Here is a 20,758-nt window from a genome sequence, read left to right on the forward strand (position 1 = left end):
TATATTAAAAATATTTAAATGTATTTGTCATTATACTTACAAATTTGTTTATTAAAATATATTAAGTTTTTCATCTTATTTTAACTCTTTAGATTTTCTAAATCTATAAAATCAAAAATCTTATTTATAAAATTTGAAATCTAATTAATCAAAAAAAATAAAAATATATATTTCAAAGATATAATATATATATATATATATATATATAATCTAGCAACACTCCTCGTTAAGATTTAAAATATTATACAATCTAATTTATTGATAAAAGTTATTAAATTGATAATTCCTTTTGCTATTTTTACATATTTCTAACTTATTAGCATTAAAAATTAATTGTGCAATACTAATTTATTAAAGATTTATTTATATGAAGGAAGAATGGATTTTATTTTTTAATAACTCCATTGATTATAAACTTCTTAAAATTTATAAATAACTAACTACTCCATTGATTTTAAACTTCTTAAAATTAAATTAATAGCAATTTTAAAATATTTATAATCTTAAATTTCATTTAATGCTAAATATTTATTTATTTAGTTTATTTGAAGTAACCAATCTATAAAATGAAAAATATATTATATTATATGATTGATTTATTTATTTTGTAGGAAAGTACTTTTGAAGATTGGTAAGTTTATTTACTTAGTTTAAGGAATTAATAGTTTATATATAATATCAATCATATTTTTACTTTAAAATTTAAATAAAATTAGTAGCTACTCTTCTTTTAAAATAACTTAAATACGTACAAAGCTCAATTCATTAAAGTAATTTTAATTTAAAATGAATTTGTGCTTTATTTTTAAAATTTTTTGACATATCTCCGATTTCTTTAATTTTAATTGAATGGAGTAATTATTTATATATATTTTTTTTTAAGATAATAGATGAAATTGATAAAAAGAAACTAAGTAGCATACGTATTGAATATTTTATATAAGCACATATTTAAAATATTATATTTATTATTTTAAATTATATTCAGTAAAGATAAACGCCGTAAACAGTTACAAGACAAAATAGTGAGTCATTGACATAATAATCACTAGCTACATAATCAGTATCGAAATCCCAAAATTAACGAGATCCGACTCTTACACCTTAACCTTTTTATTATCCAATAATAACTGATACCATAAACTTATATCTTGGTAATCCTAAATCTTTTAATTTGTATTTAATGGTGTCAGCAATATCTCTAGAGATTGTAGACACAGTAGCTGCATCAGTGTATACTTAGTTTTTTAATTTTAAATTTAATGTTTCACTAATTATTTCTTTTGCTTTGCCTGGTCTAAATTTTTCTCTTTATTTAGGGCGGATTTAATATTCCTAGTTAGTAGTGCCTCCTTATCCTCTTTTCATTTTAAGACTTTTTCTTTTTTTGTTCTACTTAAAAATGGAAAATCTTTAAACTATTCCCTTTCGTATTAATAATTTTGAAATTTATAAAGTATGTTATGATATATATATATATCTAATAATTGTTAGTTATCTTTTTGATATTTTTACTTTATCAATAATCTTAATTCTAAATAAATAAATAAATAATTAATTAATTAATCAATAATTTTTTGCATTTCAAAATGTTCAAAAAAATACTTATTTATGCAATTTAAGTCTGTCTAATCTTTTGTAAATTTTAAAATATAAATCAAATAAATTTATTATTTTAAATTTTAATTGATTATCCTAAAATATTTTATATCATTAATTATTTTATCCAAAAAAAATATTTTCATAGCACTTATTAATTATAATATATTTATTTATTTTTGTTAGTAAGTTTGATAATTTATTTTTCAAAAACTTTAAATGTTAAAATATACAAAAGTTATTCATGCAATTTAGAATCTATTTCATTTAGAAATTAGAAATAAAATAAATAAACTCTATTCTAATTAAATTGGATTTATATTTTTGCAAATTTTGTGAAAAAAAAGTTATATTTACTTAAATTAATTTTTCATTTTATAAATGAAATCGGTAAATATAACAAGCACCACTATTTTACCATGCTCTCCAAAACATAAATATTTGAAAAAAAATTATACACTTGATGATAAATCAAAAAAAAAATAAATTTCTCTGTATATTTTTAGTTTTGAATATAGATTTTACCTGATTTTTAAAATTAAATTTTTTTAACAGATTAGTAAGAAGAATTAAATGTAAGAAAGTAATTTATTGATTTTAATTCTAATATAAATTCTAAGCTTAGACTCTTTAATAATAAAAAATTATTTTATATCTTAAAAATCTATTAAAAACAATATAATTATGCCTCAAAAGAAAGAAGAGGATAAAAAAAAAATGTTATTTTCAATTCCAACAATATTATATAATTTTTGCAAATAATTGAATTAAAGATTTATGAAAATCAAATTAATTATTTTATTTTTAAAATTAATTAATTTAAATGCAAAGTTTGATTCAATTAAATAAATATTTTAGAAAATATTTTTCTTTTAACATGAAATTATTTTAATAAAGCTTAAATAATATCTTTCAAGTTCAATTTCTAATATTAAAATTTAACATTTAAGTTGAATGCGCTAAAATTTTTGGAGGTTAATAATTTTATTAAATTTGATAATTTTTTATTGTTTATAGAGAATCTTAATAGATAGATACATATCATTTTAAGTTAGGTAAATAAATATATAGATAATAGCTAGCTAGATAGATAAAATGCAACTCAATACTTAGCTAAAATAGCAAACATTTTCAAAGCCTATAGTTTATGGAACTATATCTTATTCATTAGGAGCAAGTAAAAATTTACTTTAGTGCACTAAATAAAAATATTAAATGGAGCTTTTGTTATTTTTTAGCATTTGAAATTAATATTTACCAACAAGAATGATTTAGAAAATGTCTTAAATAATTATTTGTCTTTAAATTAGATAAAAAATAAACTGACAAAAATACTCATAGATGGTGCGCTTATGTTAGAGGTCCTAACAACGAAGATTTATCTACTTTCATTGATAAGGTAGTTTTTGTACTTCATGAGACTTTTACTGATCATCAGAGAGGTAAAAATTTAATTTAAAAAATCACAAACAAGCTGAAAATATTTTTTGAAATTAGCTATTACAAAACCTCCATTTGAAGTAGTAGAAAAAGGTTGGGGTGAATTCGATATATTAATTTAAATCCACTTTAAAACTCATTATCCTTAGCTCGAGCTTGTCCATAAACTCAAAGTATACTTATTCATTTTAAACAAAAGTAAATTTATTGATTTCAAAACAGTTTTATGGAGCTAAATCTGGAGGTAATTCTTAAAGTACAAAGAAGCCTGTTGTTTCAGAATTCTATGATGAAATAGTCTTTGTTAATCCCAGCGTAAATTGCGTTTAATTTATCTAAAAAGAATTCAATAACTTAAAAGATATCCTTTGTTCTAAGAGATAAAGGATACTATCCAAAAACTTAACCAAGATGATTCATTCATTCATTTTGATTTTAATACAAACTAAATACACAAACTATATTAGAGTTTATTTGCTTATTCAAAAATTTGATTGTTAAAAATAGGTTGAATTTTATGATATGTTAAGAGTTGAGAAATATTTATAAAATGAAGAAAAGCTCTCAAAGGAGTCAAAGGGTGAAGGTGATAATGCATAAATGGAAGAAGAGTAGCCAGCTGAAAAAGAAGAAGAAGAATATTATGATTGGAAATAGCACTACTTGAAATTTGATGCTTAAGATCACAAGTAAAAGTTAGATGACGCTTTAGTAGTTATAAAAGAACAAAATGAAAAAACAAAAATGGATTTAGAAAAGTGTGATAAAGATATTGAAGCATTAAACAAGGAAATTGAATAATTATAAAAAGAACAAGATTTAAAATAAAAGAAGCTCTTAGAGGAATAGCAATTACAATAGCAATAATAATAGTAATAATCTTAGGATGGAAATTAATTCTCATATCCAACTCCTAATTTCTAAAACCCATAAAGTTAATCACAAATAAATGAATTCCCTAACGAATAGATTAGAAGCATACCTTCTACTCCTTCAAATATCCAACAACAACCTCCCAACATACCTATTTAAAACATAGCTCCTCCACCTCAAATGCAAAACTAATATAATCCTCCAAATTAGTATCCAATGGGATAACCACCTGCAGCTCCCATGCCATAATAATAAGGACCTCCTCCTCCTTTAAACATGATGCCAAATAGTTATGCTCCTCCTAATCCAAATATTAAAATGAATAACCCATATCAATAACCACCACCCAATATGCCTATGTGAAAATAAACTATTTAAATTAAAAATATTGTAAAGAGTTATTAGATAGATTATATTAAAATTCTGTAAAATTTTTGAATTAAAAAACATCTAAATCAATAAATTAATAAAATCTTTTTTAACAATTCAAATAAATTATTTTTTTATCTCATTTTATAAATGTTGAAAATCCTTTAAATAAATAAATTAATTATTAAAACAACTTTTTTTAAAAAATTAAAAGAGCAAATCCTTTGAATTTAATTTAAATTTATTCTAATTTTTTATTTTTAATTAAATTAATTTTAGATATTAGTATTTTTAAGCATGCTTTTTATTGCTAGTTTTTGCTTTAAATAATCAATTTTTGTATGAATTTGCTTTCCAAAGGTAGGTACTAAAGCAAAATAATTTTAACACTTTAACATTATAAGCAAGCATATATTTTAACTTTTTAATGAGTTGAAAATCCTTTAAATAAATTGTAAAATAACTCTTTTTAAAAAATTACAGTTGAATTTAATTTAAGTTAATTGTAATTTTTTTAATTTTTAATTAAATTTTACATATTAGTATTTACTTTAACTAATTAATTTTTGTATGCATTTGCTTTCCAAAGGTACTAAATCAGATACTTTTAACAATTTAACATAAAAAACAAAAATACATTTTAAACTTTTGAATGAGTTAAAAATCCTTTAAATAATGTTAAAAATTCTCTTTTTAAAGAATTACGAGAAAAAATCTGTTGAATTTAATTTCAGTTTATTCTAATTTTTTATTTTTAATTAAATTATACATATTAGAATTTTTAAGCATGCTTTTTGTTGTAATTTTTGCTTTTATAAATTAATTTTTGTATACATTTGCTTTCCAAAGGTAGTAAAAAAAATACTTTTAAAAATTAAAGTAAATTAAAATATATTTTTAGGATATTTTTTGTTAATTTAGATATTTTTTATCTTTTTTTATTGATTTTTTACTTATTTATTTAAGCAAGCAAATTATGATGAATACAAATGTTAAATTTAAAAAGATAGATAAATAGATAGATAGAATATGAATATATTCCTTTGCATTTGTTATAAACAGTTCTTATTTTTGATAAATTTTTAACGTTGTTTAATAGATGGAAGTAATAAATGTATTTGAATCAATATTTCAGTAAAAGATTTTATGTAAATAGTTCATATATTTCTAAAGTAAATACAAAGTAGTTTTTTTTAATTAAACAAAAGGTAATCTCTCAACTTAAATTTGGCAATCAATTTAAAATCGAATAATTAGAAAGTTCATCTTCCAAACTCTTTTGTTGGGTTTAAATAGACTAAATCATTTATCTTAAAGTATTACTAACTTGACTTTAATTATTTTCATAAGTTTAATTGTAGATTGATGAGTGCCCAAAAGATTTTTGAGGACCTAATGTTTGTTAATAGAAGCTGTTTGTTGTGGAACCAAATATTTTTTTTCCACTTGACCTTACATTATTTGAGTAACTTCTAACATGGGTGTTTAAATTGCTATTATTATTATTAGATTCGTTAGGTACAAAATTAAAATCGAAAAAGCCGATGCTTAGTTGCTGCTAATATTTCTATTCTTCATCATTAACATGATCGCTTGATTTCTTTTTAAGTGATGATTTTCCTACAGTCTTATTTATTTCTTTTTTTATATTTGGAGAAAATTGGCTCTAAATGTTTGCTGGGTCATTACTAGGGGATGCAATAGGAGAGTATTATGGGATTTTTAAATTAATTTAATTTGGAATTTTACTTTCATTTAGTGCATTTGTAGGAGAATTTATTTATTAAAATGTTATCTAATTTTGCAACTAAAGCGATGGTAATTGCTGCTATTATTACGATTACTACGATTAGAATTAAAATTATTATTGTTATGTTTAAGGTTGTTATTGCTACTATTATTAAACTTATTGTTACTAATATTAAAAAGGTTATTACTAACTCTACAAAGGCTGTTATTATCCCTACTGCTAGTTTTGCTATTTTATATATTATTACTGCTAACCACCGTTAGACTGTAAATTAGGAGAATTACCCTAGATTTCTAGCTTTTAAGGTTTGATGTAATTATTTTAGTTATAACTATAAAAATCAGATTTTTAATCTTAAGACTCATATGTTTCTAAATAATTATCATCATTTAAATCCTCATCATAGTTGTTCCTGTTTTCATAATTATATGCTCTCCTTTAATCTTTTAAATCACTGCTATTTTAGCTCATATGCAAATCATCTTCTTTGTTTTGACTTTTTCCGAATTGTCTATTTTTTATAATTAAAAAAATATAATTTAAAATATATAATCTATAATAAATTTCTTAAAATATTTTTGAAGAATAACTTCGGTAATATTTGGAAGGAAGATGTTTATTTATTTGCTAGGATCTTCATATTTACAATAAAAAATAACCAAAACCTATTTCTTTTTTATTGTAATAATTTCATCATTGAAAACACTAAATTAATTATATTTAGTTTTTTTATTGTTTATTAAAGAATTATCAATTTTGATATTTGTATTTTGAAATTTATATTTTAACTTTTTGTTTTATCAAAAGCTTAAAATCTTTATTATTTATTTATTTATTTAAAAATATATTTTAAGCTTGGAATTTTTTTATCAGAAAAATAAATTCTTAATTTATTTTTGGGAAGATATTAATTACAATTAATTAATGAATGAATCTTTAAGATATTTATTTATCTTTAGTTTTAAATGAATAACTTTTGTTATTAAATTAAATTAATTTACTTATTATAGTAATAAATGGAGGCAGTTGAGTTTCTGTCGGATCTCTTCATAAAAGTTTCTGGGTTGTTGTTACCTTTAGGAGGATTTAGTGATTATTCTGGTTGAGCTTACTTCTTTAACTCTTTTTCTTACCTTAACTCTTCTTGAAGTTTTTTTAATTCTTCTTTTTCCTTTTAAATCCCTTTGAGTTGTTCTTTGATAATTTCTTTAGCTTTTTAAGCATCATAAAATAAGGTTTTGAAATCATCTATCCTCTTTTTTAACTCTTCCTCTAACTCTCTTCTTCTTTTTTGTTCATTTAGAATTTATTTTTCTAGATATTCGTTTTTATTTTTATATTCTAATTCTTATTAGGTAGGGAGTTCTTAATTGAAGTTTTTCAGCTTATTTAAATCATCAATAATGATCTTATGGAATTACTTGATAGTGTTTGCCATTTTACTTGAAATTTATCTATATTTTTTGCAATCATCAAGCATCCTAATATTATACTTTACATGTTACACTGTCTCCATTTTGCTTTCTATAATCTTTTCCATATACTCTTTAATATTTTTGAATACTTCTTACTCAGAAATTTCCTATTGTTTGCTACGTAGCAATTTCGTGTAAGTATTTAAATTTTCTTATAATAATCGTTCTACATCTTTAGGATTCGGAATATTTGAATTTATGAATGGCATTATCTTCTCATTTATTATTACTTATTAAAGTTATTTGATTTCTTCTTCTGTTTTACGCTCTTTTAAAGTTTTTTAATTCTCATCTAATATTTTGAAATTTTTTGATTTGTAGATTTACTCATATGTATTCCTATCTAACTAAATCTGCTCCTCTAATTTCTTTAATATACTTTTTAGTTTAACCTCTTCTTTTATTTGCTTATCTGTTGCCTCAATCATTTTATTTAATTGTTATATATATCCTCCTATAGCTTCTTTATCATTTAAATCTTCTTTTTTAAGTTAATCAGTTAGATTCCCTTTTTTAATTTCTATATCTTATTAAATCACCTTCTTTTAATTACTATTTATTTATTCCATTACTTCTTTTTTTTCCAACTCTTCTTGCTGTTTCTACTATTTATTATACATATTCATATTGTTTGCGCTTAAATTTAAATTAACATTTGCTGCCTTTTGCTAAGGTGTATTTAGAGCTTTGTTAGTATTATTATCACTAACAGATAAATTATCTCTGGATTTTTAATTTAAATTTATTCTACTAAGATCTGTTAAATTATTATCGCCTGCTTTATTTCCATTTTAACTCTTTTAATCTAATTTATTTTATAACAATTCAGAAATTAATTTATATTCATAAAATAATGTATATTTTATAAATTACCAAAAGGTAGATTTGTTTATTAATTATTGCTCTGTTAATATTTTATTGTGGGAGAAGTCTCATAATCATATTCAAGTCTAGGTGGCAATTCATCATCGTCATCATCATCTTCTTGTATATTATCTTGGTATGCCCTATTTAAATAAATTTTTGATGATAAATGTTGTTAATATGAATATAATTCAAAATACTGATATCCTTAATTCTCATTTTAAAATGTCTTTTGCTATTTTAGTTATGGAGCAACACTCAATCTTTCTTGATATTATTAATCTAACTAACCCTATAACTTTAAACCAAAAGCGTATTATTTTTGTTCAGGACTATAATCATAAGTTTATTGCCTCAAGCTCATAAAAAAAAAATATATATTTATTGATAATTTTTCTTCTAAATTACTAGGAGTTTGATCTAAATTTATTAATAAATTTTCACAAGAAATTTTTATAAGCAAACAAAGAAGTAAATTTCTAAGAAATTTAGTTTTAAAAATAATTATTATCAATCAAATTAGAATTAGCAACAGACATATTTTTATCAAAATATTACAATTTTTTAGAAAAAAAATTTAATCTGTTAATATTTAATTGGTTTTAGAATAACACAAACATAAAATTTTGTTTGTCATATTAAGTATTTACATAAGATTTCTAATTTATAGTTCATTCATTCATTCATTTAATTTTTTTTATTTTGCAGGATTATTAACCATATTAACTTTATTTATTTTGTAAATCAAAATGTTAAGATTTTTTTAATTTTTTTGAATTATTTAAAATTAATTTATTTTATTTGTATTTAAATTGTTTTGTAAATACAACATGTGAAATATAAAGGTTAATATATCCATTTATTGATTCAATACTATGGAAATAAATTTTAGATGTAAATTTAAAAAACATATTTTCAAACAAATATTTTTAGGTTAAGATTAATAAATATTATAAAGAAACAAATAATTTATTTAAGCTTTGCTTTTATACATCAAAGTTGATCATGCTATCTCTAGTTTTTTATAAAAATTTATTATTTTTAATTATTTATTAATTAGGATAAGAAGAATTTAGATTAGAATTTTTACTTATTTATAAAATAAATTTCAACTTAAATTAAAATGATCGAAAAATTTTTCATAAATTTTCAAAAAATATTTTTGAATTTAACTTTATAAATTAATTTAAATATTTATTTTGCTAGTATGTCTTCTGACTTGATTATTAATTTTAATCTATATTTCAATGAATTTTAATTTTTATTTATATTTAAAAAACAAAAATTTTATTTCAATTTAATAAAATATAAAATAATAAGATTTTAGAACTAAATTGATTGATTAAATAATCTAAATTAATGAAAAATAGCTATTTATGAATATAATAATTAGCTATATGAGTTTATTATAAATTACTCTAAATATTCCTTTATTTTCAAACTCTCTACCCCAATCTTAAGTCTAAGTCACATTTTTAAGGTGAAAATTTACCAAAAAAACTTCTTTGTGAAAAAATTTATAAAGGTGAGATATTATGAGGATTTATTTAAAGTATATCAAATAATTATTTTATTTGAAAATAAATTAATGTGCAAACTCAATAACAAATGTCTTTATTTCTCAATTAAAACTATAAATTTTAAAAAAACTGCGAATTAAATATGAAAAAAAGTTTTTACTTGCTTAGAGTTTTTAAAATGTTTCTTTTTTCTTAAAAATTATGGGAAAATTTTTTACTCTAATCTAAATTTGGTTAAATTTTAAACATAAATTTACTTATTTATGATTTACATTCTATTTGAGTTATAGTACTCATTATTTAGATCTTTAGAAAGTTTTGAATTACTCTATTTTTAGATTATTAATCTATTTAACGATATGACAAATAAATTTTATATTTAATTAATTTCTTATTTTTAAATTAAATTTTATGAAGAAGTATTAGTCAAGAAAATATTAATTATCAGTATTATATTTTTAAATATTACTAAATTAATTAAGAAATTTTATAAAAGCTTTTTTATTTTTTCTAATATTTAACTTACTCATTTTAATAACTACAAAACAATATAGTACTAAATTTGAAAAAGTAAATTACTTTGTTGTAATTTAGAGTAACTAATTTATTTTCTTATTTAAATTTTTTTGTAAAATTACCATATTTTATTTATTTAAAATAAATAGTACAACTCCAATTAATCCAGTATAAAATATTATCAATTTGATAGACAATTTTATTTGATCATCAATTACTTACTTATAATTAATTATTTTTGGAATTATCAAGTGTGTGTTTTTAACTAAAACCGATTAGTGAAATTTCTCATTATAACAAAAAAATATAAATAAATTAAACATATTAATTTGGATTAAAAGCTTAACAACTAATTTTTCTAAATACTCCTTTCTTTCAAAAACATATAAGATAAAACAAACTGAAAAGCTTTAAAATTTTTTAAGTTTTTTTAACAAAAAATAACACTATTAGAATTGAAATAATAGCAATATGGGTAATTAGAAATCTAGTAGTTATCCTTTATGTTCGATTTAGTACGAATGCGAAAGAAATAGGTAGGAACAAAAAGTGGATAATAAATCCTACTTGTAAGGATAGTCTTAATAGGATGAACATTTCAATTAAGAATTGACAGATGATTATTTTGGAAAAGTAGTAGTTATAACAAAAAAGTTTGCATAATCTAAAAAGAAATCAAATTCAAGTGCTAATTTAGATTCAGATATTTTAAAGGATTAAGTAGGCAAAGACAATTAAACAATATTAACAAGTAGTTGTTTAATTATTGAAAAAACATTTTAAGATTAAAACTAACTTAATGAGGCGCTAAAATCAGTAAATTTACTTTAAAAAATTATTCACCCAAATATTATAAATATCTAATCGACTTAAACAATTGCTACAACAAACTAGAATAATGATAAGCTTTTTGTTGGAAGAGTATAATGTGATTATTACTCTGAAAATCTCTTTAGCGTATTAAAGAAGAGGAAGCTAATCATATCATAACTTAACTAAAAATCTAGTTTGTCGCTTAATGGAGATAAAAAATAAGAATAATCAGTGCCGAGCTCTACATCAAGAAGCTATTCAAGTTAAAAAAAATAATCAAAATAAACATATAAAAAGAATCCCTCTTCGCAGGTTACTCCTAGAGGCAATTAAAATAGTTATGTGCCTGCTTTTACTGAAAAAGAAATTTGGTATATTATTGACTCAGTAGTTGATACCCTTAATTTGTTATAGCAAAAATCTATAATCCATGGGGATTTACGTCCATAAACAATATTTTTTACTCATGATGGCCACTTGAAGCTTTCAATAGTTTAATGCTACAATAAAGATTTTTCTCATACAAATTTTCACATTGCTACCCACCACATTTTGAAAACAAAATAACTTCAATAAAAGATTTAAGAAGACAATATTTTACTCTCACTAGAACAACTAAATTAGCTTTAGAAATTAAATCCAGTAGCTCACAATAATTCTACTCAGTAAACTAAAAACTTGGCCAAATAAATACTTTCCAATTTAGAATTTGATCCTTACAAAAGTTAAGTCTTTAGTTTTGGAATGCTCTTGCTTTAAATAATCTTTTGTGGAAATGTAGAATGTTGCTAAGCTCCACTTAATTCATAGTAGTTCTAGTAAAAATCAAACTTAAATGCATCTCAAAATATAAAATATCTTTATATTACAAATGAAAAGACAAAGGATGTTACTATAAATTTTTAACTCGTATTTGATTTACTTTCACAAGTGAAATAAATGTTCTCTCTATCTCTTTATTAAATACTTAGTACATGCTTAGAAGCCAAAGAATAAAAAAGACCAAATTGCATTGAATTATATAATTAATTACATAACTTGGATTTACAAACTGAAGCTTCTCTCACTATGGACGAATTTGTAACTGTAAAACGTCCTCTTCAACTAGAATATCAATAAAATTTGAGCTAAAAATTAAAAATTCCCCCCTTAGATGTTAGAAATTTGGAAACCACTCCAAAATAAGATTAAAACTCCAACAATTTAATTGGAGGAGCAACTCTTTTAAACAATTATTTGTTTTAAAAAAATTAATAATTTGAAAATTTATAATATTGTTCCTCACAAAAAATGAATCTTTCAGATATAAATTTAAATTAAAATATAAATTCTAAGATAAATTCATCTCAAAAAAATAACTAAAAACATTAAAACTGCTCTGAACTTTTAAAGTCCCCTTCTCATCCTAAAGAAATCGAAAATGAAAATGAAAAAAAGCTGAACAATTTTCTAAAAAATGTTCAAGTTGATATCATACAAAGAAGCAAAAATGATGATGATGAAATGTAATTTTAAAGTATAAGCAAATAAAATAATTTACTTAATAAGTCAAAGATGATTTAAAATGAATTAAGTGTGACAAACAAAAAACACTTGGCATTACAAGAAGCAGAATAAATTAAAAGTAAAAACTAAAAAGAAAATTAATTTGATTATAAATAATAGCTTGAAATAGATTAAAAAAATTATTAAAGTATTTTAAAGCACAAAAGTTATTCCTTAGTTTAATCTTATCAAACTAAGACCACAAAAGATATAAAAAACTAAATAACGAATACTCAATAATTTAAAAGCATCAAGTAACAATCAAGTCCTATTTCAATTCCTTGTTTCAAAATTTCAGAAAGTAAATTACAAAATCAAGATTTTAATTAATAAAAAAATGTTAGTTTATTGGCTGATAAATAGAATTCCTTAATAATTAAAAATTAGCCAGAAAATACTCAAAAAATAAATTAAATAAGTATCGATAATAATAATAAATATTCTTCTTAATTTTGTACTAATTTAAATTAATAATTCTTAAATAATAAATAAATTGCAAAAAACGAAAGTGTTTCTGAGAATAGAATATCAAACTTCAGTGAATATCCAACATAGAATAGCGGAAAAGAGTATTCAGTTTCTAACCACAACAATAAAGATTGCTTAAATTCAAACAAAGACACAATATCTATTAGCAATTAGTCTATCATAAAAGATAACAACAATTTCTTAAATTAGAATTAAATAACAATTATGACAACAGGAAGAAGATAGTCTGAGTCTTCGACTACAAACTAATCACTTTCTACTACACTCCAGTTCTATAATCCACTATCAAATTAAGCAGTTACTAGTATTAAGAGTCCAGAGATATCTATCCCTTATGTTGGTCATCAAAAGTTTTATTCTTTGAATTTGAATTTAAATAACGACATGTCAAGCTAAAAGCCATATGAGAGGACAAATAAAAATTTTTATTTTTTGAATACTTAAGAAGAGAAAAAAGGAACTGAGCTATAAAAAGAATATGATTCTATTCAAAACAAAAGCAGTATTCATACGGAGTAGGCAAGTAAGTAGAATATTTCATACCTAAGCAACGATTAAAACTTTTATCAATCCAAGTTATAATCACCCTAATAAAGTACTTATTCCTTTAATCAATTTAATTTATACAACAGCAATAATCAGAGTTAAGTATTATTAAATAATTACCATGTTTAATAAAGAAGTATCAATCTAATTGATAATTTAGCCTTCGATGGAAAATAAAATTCCATTCAAATTTATTAAAAAGATATCCCATCATAAATAAAAAATGTAAATCAGCTAAATAGCACAACTATCGATAATAGCAATTCTTTTCTCTCAAGCTAAAATTTTAAAAGTGAGAATTTTCATCATCAATAAAATTTATATTAACCAGATATAGGCTTGTATAATAATTTACTTAAAAGCCCTTACTCACAAAATATTGTTAAATTTAATGAGTAAAATCTTCAATAGTCGCAAATCATTCATCAATCGATTGATTTGAATGAGTCTTTATAAAAAAAATTTTTAGGGGAAAGCTGTGTTAATATTAATGCAAACACATACACTTTTAGTAGTCCATAAAATTAAAGGTTTGAGGAATTGAAAAACTCACAATAATTTTTAACAGAAGAAAAAGTTAAACATGCACAATAAGGAAAAACTTATCTAAATTAAAATAGCATTGAAAATCATCTATAGCAAACTGCTAAATTTGTTAATGAATCAAGCAGACATTAGTTTTCAACCTCAATTCATGAACAAATTTCAAAGCATGATACCTTAAAAGACGAAATTACTGAACAGTGTTTTAGTCATGTATATGGATCTCCATAGAGAGTAATTGTCAGTAGATCAAATATATAATCTCCTTTAAATTATATCTAATCACCAATCACACAAAGGAATAAATCATATGACTTCTATAATAAAACTATAAATTAAATCGGTAGTGAGATTTACTCTCAAAAAAATTATAATTTAAAATAAATTGATTAAAACAACAACAACAACAACTCAAAAACTTTAATTATTTTAAGCCCTTAGAAAAACATTTCTACAAATACAAAACTAACAACAACACCATCTAAATTTGAATCAGAAAAAAATTATTTAAATTAACTTGTAAAAAACGATGATGTACAATCATAAAATAGCTTAGCTTATTGTGCTTGTGAAGTAAAGGAAAAATAAATACTTCAGACTCCTAATATCAGCTAAAGTAAAGCTTTAAACGAGTAGCTTGATACATTGAATAATGAGGGTATTGCTAATAAAAATATAGAAATTGAAGAGTGGAATGATATTGAAAGCTATATGAGTGAAAATCTTTAAAATAGCATGTCTGAGAGTATAAAAGTAAATAGCACCCTCTTAAATACTCATATAAAAGATTTATCTTCTTTGATAGTCTAAAATAGATCATTCGAAAATAATTAAATTGGAACTAAAAACCAAACTTTTAACATTTCTAATAACTATAATACGACCTCATAATAATATTGTATTGATAATCAAAAAAATAAACTTGAATAATAACCCAAGAGCATACTTCTACTATCAAACAACAACCTAAAAAATATGCAAAATAATAACTCAATATTACATTAGACGAATAATACACAAAATATTAAAATTGATATCTAGTCAAACAACAACTTTTAAAACAGTTAATATTAATAAAAAACTAATCACAAAAGATATTAATCGACTACATTAACACCCTCTTTAATATAAGAAAATCTAATTCCTAGAAATTAATCTCATTCAATACATTAAATAAATCTAACTTCTCCTAAACAAGATGGCTCAACCAATTTAAATATGTAAAAAAATGTATTTGGTAGTAGTAATAATTATAATAATTTTACATAAACGAATAATCAAACTATTTCTAATAAAAATATATCTTAAAATTACTAACCTTATTAGCATATTAATTCACTTAATCAAAATAATTTGGGTAATCTCAATAGTTAGATAAAACAAAATAAAACTCAAAATAATCAGATTTCTAAAAACAAAGAAGACCAAGAAACTAGCTTTCAAACCTTAAATTAAGCCAAAATAATGAGTAATAAAGTGATATCTGTTAGCAATAATGGCAGTCCTTTTTATTCTCCTAATCCTATAGTAGAATCTTCAAAATATAAATAGATTCTAACAAGCAACAATAACAGTTACAAGATATAATAGTTAGATTTTAAACAGTAAAATAATAGTTTATAGGCATTAAAACTTAATTATCTTCTTTCACCAAGTAATACTTCAACACAGTTCACATATAGCTCACCATAATCTTAGGTGAAAAAAGCTGATAAATATACTCCTTCTTAGTTTAATTAAAATTTTCAATAAAATTTTAATTTTAATAAAAGTAAAGAATAAGTAGCTGACAAAGTTTCCTTATCTAAATCATAACTAAATAATAATATTTAATAAAGATAATAAAAACTTTAATATCAAAAATAGCAAAGCAAATTAATTTAAGATAACTTTTCATCTTAAAGCTAAATTTATTGATTTATTTTTCCAAAATAATTTTTATATAATAAAATTAATTATGGTGTGTTTGTATTATTAAAATTAATTTTTCATAATAGAATTTATCAATTAAAAATTATGTATGTATGTATTTTATCCATTCATATTTATTAAATTCTCTTTTTATAAATTAAATTTTTGCTACAAAGTTATATCAAGAAACTAATTTTACACTTTTAATTATTAATTCATTATAAATATAAGATTAAAACTTATAATTTTGTTGTCGGCCATACTAAGGTGAAAACACCGGATCCCATTCGAACTCCGAAGTTAAGCGCCTTAAGGCTGGGTTAGTACTAAGGTGGGGGACCGCTTGGGAAGTCCCAGTGTCGACAACCTTTTTTAATTTTTAGTTAAAATAATTCAAGATTAATAAAATAATTTTTTCTTATTTTTGATTTTATTGGCTTAACAATTTGTTATTTTTTTTATACTTAACTATAAAAACACAATCGTAAGCTTTAATTTTGTTGTCGGCCATACTAAGGTGAAAACACCGGATCCCATTCGAACTCCGAAGTTAAGCGCCTTAAGGCTGGGTTAGTACTAAGGTGGGGGACCGCTTGGGAAGTCCCAGTGTCGACAACCTTTTTTAGTTTTTGTTTCAAATAATTAAAACTTAATTAAATGATTTTTTTATTTAGATTTAGTTTGCTTTGAAGTTATTTGATAAAAAGTTTGCTACTTTTTTATAGATTATAAAAACACAGTCTAAGTTTTAATTTTGTTGTCGGCCATACTAAGGTGAAAACACCGGATCCCATTCGAACTCCGAAGTTAAGCGCCTTAAGGCTGGGTTAGTACTAAGGTGGGGGACCGCTTGGGAAGTCCCAGTGTCGACAACCTTTTTTAATTTTTAGTTAAAATAATTCAAGATTAATAAAATAATTTTTTCTTATTTTTGATTTTATTGGCTTAACAATTTGTTATTTTTTTTATACTTAACTATAAAAACACAATCGTAAGCTTTAATTTTGTTGTCGGCCATACTAAGGTGAAAACACCGGATCCCATTCGAACTCCGAAGTTAAGCGCCTTAAGGCTGGGTTAGTACTAAGGTGGGGGACCGCTTGGGAAGTCCCAGTGTCGACAACCTTTTTTAATTTTTGTTTCAAATAATAGAAATTTAACAAAATAATTTTTTTATTTTCACTTTTCTACTTTAAAATTAATTGTTAATGGATTTACTATTTTTTTCTAATCTATAAAAACACAATCTAAGTTTTAATTTTGTTGTCGGCCATACTAAGGTGAAAACACCGGATCCCATTCGAACTCCGAAGTTAAGCGCCTTAAGGCTGGGTTAGTACTAAGGTGGGGGACCGCTTGGGAAGTCCCAGTGTCGACAACCTTTTTTAATTTTTAGTTTAAATAATTTAAACTTAATAAAATAATTTTTTAATACATTTGACTTTGTTTCCTTAAAAATTTATTATTACTTTTTTACATAACTATAAAAATACGATAGTAAGCTTTAATTTTGTTGTCGGCCATACTAAGGTGAAAACACCGGATCCCATTCGAACTCCGAAGTTAAGCGCCTTAAGGCTGGGTTAGTACTAAGGTGGGGGACCGCTTGGGAAGTCCCAGTGTCGACAACCTTTTTTACTTTTATCATTTTATTATTGACAGCAACTTAAATAATTTAGTATTATTTTTAAAATGAAATATCAGCACAAGAAATTCAAGAATGAAAGAAAGAATTGCTGTTTCTGCTTAAAAATGAAATAAATTAGTCGATTAATGGCTAGAAACATAAATATTTTAGTAAATTCGATTGATTGAATGTTTGTTTAATAATTTTTTTAAAAGAATTTATAAAGTTATTTATAAATAATTTTTATTAAATAAGTTATTTATAATTTTTTATGTGAATGGTGTTTAATAAATAACAAAAAAGGTAGAGTTTGGTTTATAAAAAGTATATAAATGAATGAAATAAATATTTAGAGACACTAAATAAATGAACAGACAAAAATAAATATTGTGCTTGAAATAAGTAATAGAAAGATAATAGTTAATAATAAAGAGGAGCAAGTAAATATTTAAGAGATACATACTTAATTTAAATAATTTTCTTATAAGAAATGTTTTATGCATTGAAATATTTATAGTTCTTGCGCTCTTATCTCAGTTGATTATTTTTCAGTATGTTTTGAGCTCTTTTCATTCATTATGTAATTTAAAATTTTGTTAATTTGATCAGAAATTCTTCCATATCTTGAGTAAGAAGGTAGGTTCTTCAACCTTAATTTCACCTATTAGATCGAGGAGAGTATCAATATCATTTAACTTTTGTTATTAAGCTCTTGTAAGGGATGCAGCTCTAAGTTATTGAGACTTGAGCTTGAAGACTTCAACAATGAGAGCAGTTTCAAACTTACGAGGAGAATTATTGGGATCTTCACCTCTAAGTAATTCAATTTTTTCTTCATTTCTCAAAGCTTCCTTAACATTTTAGAAAGGTAAACCACTTAATTTGGTGAAATCGAAAGAGTTATCAATTAAAGCTCTTGGGAAAACATTTTCTAAATCAATTCCTTTATAGAAATCTCTTGAATCTACAGCATTTTTATCATTTCCATATAAACTATTTTTTTCAATGTGGAATTCAGCGTTCAATTCTTCTTCCTATTTTATTAATGAAATTAAAATCATATTTAAAAAAATAAAAATCTTTTACAGCTTTTTTTTCAAATTGAAGCATTAAATTTTCGATAGCCTTTTCAGGGTTTAAAAGATCATCTTGAATAGTTTGCTTTTGTTCAGCTTATTCTTCTTCTGCTTATTCCTTTTCCATTTGGAGCTTTCTTTCTTCAAAAAGTCTCTATTATTCCTTAATTTTTTCTTGTCTTAACTTTTCTTCTTCAATCAATTTAGCAATATCAATTTCATCTTCAGAGTCTGAAGTTTCTCTTTCGTCATTACTTTGAATATCAGAATCTTATTCATTTTCTTCAGTATCTCTATCTTAATTTTTAGCCTATTCTAAATTTTACTTTCTAATAAGTTTCTTCTTTTCCAACATTACTTATCTTTCGTGAAGAATATCTCTAACAACAGTAGCAGGTATTTTTAACATATTAGTGTACTCACCCCATTTTCTTAACATATTGTATAAAATTAATAAATGTTCATGTAAGAACTCCAATTGATTTTCAGGCTAATCGAATTTCTCCTTTTAAGCTTTTCTCTATTTAAATTAATTTATAAATTGTTATTATTAAACACTTTAAAATAATTTTGATTCATCTTTTTTATTCAATTTAGTTTGTATGTAATATTTACAAGAGTATTGAAAGCCTTTTCGAGTTTTGCCATCTTTTCTTCAAGTTAATCTTCGATTTACATATTTCTGCAGTCTTCAATGAGAATTCTTTTAGCAGCCTAGAATTCCTTTTCTAATTTGAATGATTCAGTGCTCTTTAAATGCTTAATCATAGAAATAACATCTTGGTAGATCTTTTCAATTTAAAATATAATTAAATTTAGAATTAAATTCTAATAAAATATGAATGAATCTTTTAGTATTTTTATATAGTAAAGTGGGTAGTTTATGCATAAAAATAGCAGCTTTCAGTGCTTTACATCCATATTAACTAAGTTCATAGAATTACAAATAAATATATTTGCATTTTAATTTTGCTTGACAAATCCATATTTACTATCGCTAAAATAAAAGAAGCTAAATTATGAATGAAAGCAAGAAAAGCTATCAAAAGCAAGCAAGCAATCAGCTTTATTAAAACAAAAAAAGAACAAACAAACTAACCCAAGTTAAAAAAAATATTATTATATGTTTGCCATTTCTGTCTTTAAATATTTACAGGCATGAGAACTGAGTTCTTATATTATATTTCTTCGGTTTCAAGAGAGACTTTTTCCATTTCTTCTAATCTACCTTATTCGAAAAGGAAAGCTTATTCGTGTAATTTAAGATAGTAGTCAGTTTCGTCGTAAATAGTAGCAGGCATAATGGAATCAGGATTAATATTATTAACATTTTATTGATTGATCCAATGTCTAGATTCTTATTGCATAATATTCAAAATTCTCTTTTTGTTCATAGCTTTAACGTCTTGTTCTAAAATGTGTTTGCGTTCTTTAGCTTCATCAAGAGCTGATCTCTTTTTCAAGAATTCAACATGGTTTTAAGTTGCTTTGGCAATACGAATAATTGAATCACGGAAATTTTGATCGCTTTTCTTCTTACGTTCTAATTCTTCGCGTGTATATTTCTCAATGTATTCATTTTCTAAAATTGTTTATGAATTCCAATAATCACTTATAACTTTAGCTCTGTATTCTTTTTCTAATTATTTCTAAGCTCTTCTTTCTTATTCATAAATAGTAACTTTTCTGCTTGGTTTTCTCAACTTCCAGCCCATACGAGGCATGACGATAAATTCTTTGAAGAGACCTAATTAAGATCTAGCTTTGTTAATGAAATTCATCTATGCTGCTTTTAATTCTTT

General features: G+C 22.9%; 5 protein-coding genes across 5 annotated transcripts; 2 read left to right on the forward strand and 3 right to left on the reverse strand. All coding sequences in view use genetic code 6, as the record gives it.

Moving 5' to 3' along the window:
- Nucleotides 1-984: 984 nt before the first annotated feature.
- On the reverse strand, nucleotides 985-1,368 carry TTHERM_00561440 (dynein light chain tctex-type 1 protein; the record flags this gene model as incomplete). Its single annotated transcript, XM_001010198.3, has 1 exon — nucleotides 985-1,368. The coding sequence occupies one exon, from the start codon at nucleotides 1,366-1,368 to the stop codon at nucleotides 985-987; it is 384 nt and encodes a 127-aa protein (XP_001010198.1).
- A 1,248-nt stretch (nucleotides 1,369-2,616) lies between these two features.
- On the forward strand, nucleotides 2,617-4,275 carry TTHERM_00561450 (YEATS domain protein, putative; the record flags this gene model as incomplete). The annotated part of the gene is made up of 5 exons (XM_001010199.2): nucleotides 2,617-2,776; nucleotides 2,910-3,041; nucleotides 3,097-3,212; nucleotides 3,262-3,354; nucleotides 3,547-4,275. Exons 1-5 carry the CDS (start codon nucleotides 2,695-2,697, stop codon nucleotides 4,273-4,275), a joined length of 1,152 nt encoding a protein of 383 aa, XP_001010199.2. The 5' UTR covers nucleotides 2,617-2,694.
- A 1,240-nt stretch (nucleotides 4,276-5,515) lies between these two features.
- On the reverse strand, nucleotides 5,516-8,842 carry TTHERM_00561460 (hypothetical protein; the record flags this gene model as incomplete). The annotated part of the gene is made up of 4 exons (XM_001010200.3): nucleotides 8,571-8,842; nucleotides 8,380-8,513; nucleotides 7,033-8,311; nucleotides 5,516-6,542 (listed from the first exon to the last, which is right to left on the reverse strand). The coding sequence occupies exons 1-4, from the start codon at nucleotides 8,732-8,734 to the stop codon at nucleotides 5,516-5,518; spliced, it is 2,604 nt and encodes an 867-aa protein (XP_001010200.2). The 5' UTR covers nucleotides 8,735-8,842.
- Nucleotides 8,843-10,877: 2,035 nt separating this feature from the next.
- Nucleotides 10,878-16,259, forward strand: TTHERM_00561470 (hypothetical protein; the record flags this gene model as incomplete). The annotated part of the gene is made up of 1 exon (XM_001010201.2): nucleotides 10,878-16,259. The coding sequence occupies one exon, from the start codon at nucleotides 10,878-10,880 to the stop codon at nucleotides 16,257-16,259; it is 5,382 nt and encodes a 1,793-aa protein (XP_001010201.2).
- A 2,226-nt stretch (nucleotides 16,260-18,485) lies between these two features.
- On the reverse strand, nucleotides 18,486-20,737 carry TTHERM_00561490 (hypothetical protein; the record flags this gene model as incomplete). The annotated part of the gene is made up of 4 exons (XM_001010203.2): nucleotides 18,486-18,914; nucleotides 18,967-19,476; nucleotides 19,572-19,745; nucleotides 20,111-20,737. The coding sequence occupies 4 exons, from the start codon at nucleotides 20,735-20,737 to the stop codon at nucleotides 18,486-18,488; spliced, it is 1,740 nt and encodes a 579-aa protein (XP_001010203.2).
- Nucleotides 20,738-20,758: the final 21 nt, after the last annotated feature.

This window comes from Tetrahymena thermophila, assembly GCF_000189635.1.
Source record: "Tetrahymena thermophila SB210 genomic scaffold scf_8254763, whole genome shotgun sequence".
Classification (NCBI taxonomy): domain Eukaryota; phylum Ciliophora; class Oligohymenophorea; order Hymenostomatida; family Tetrahymenidae; genus Tetrahymena; species Tetrahymena thermophila.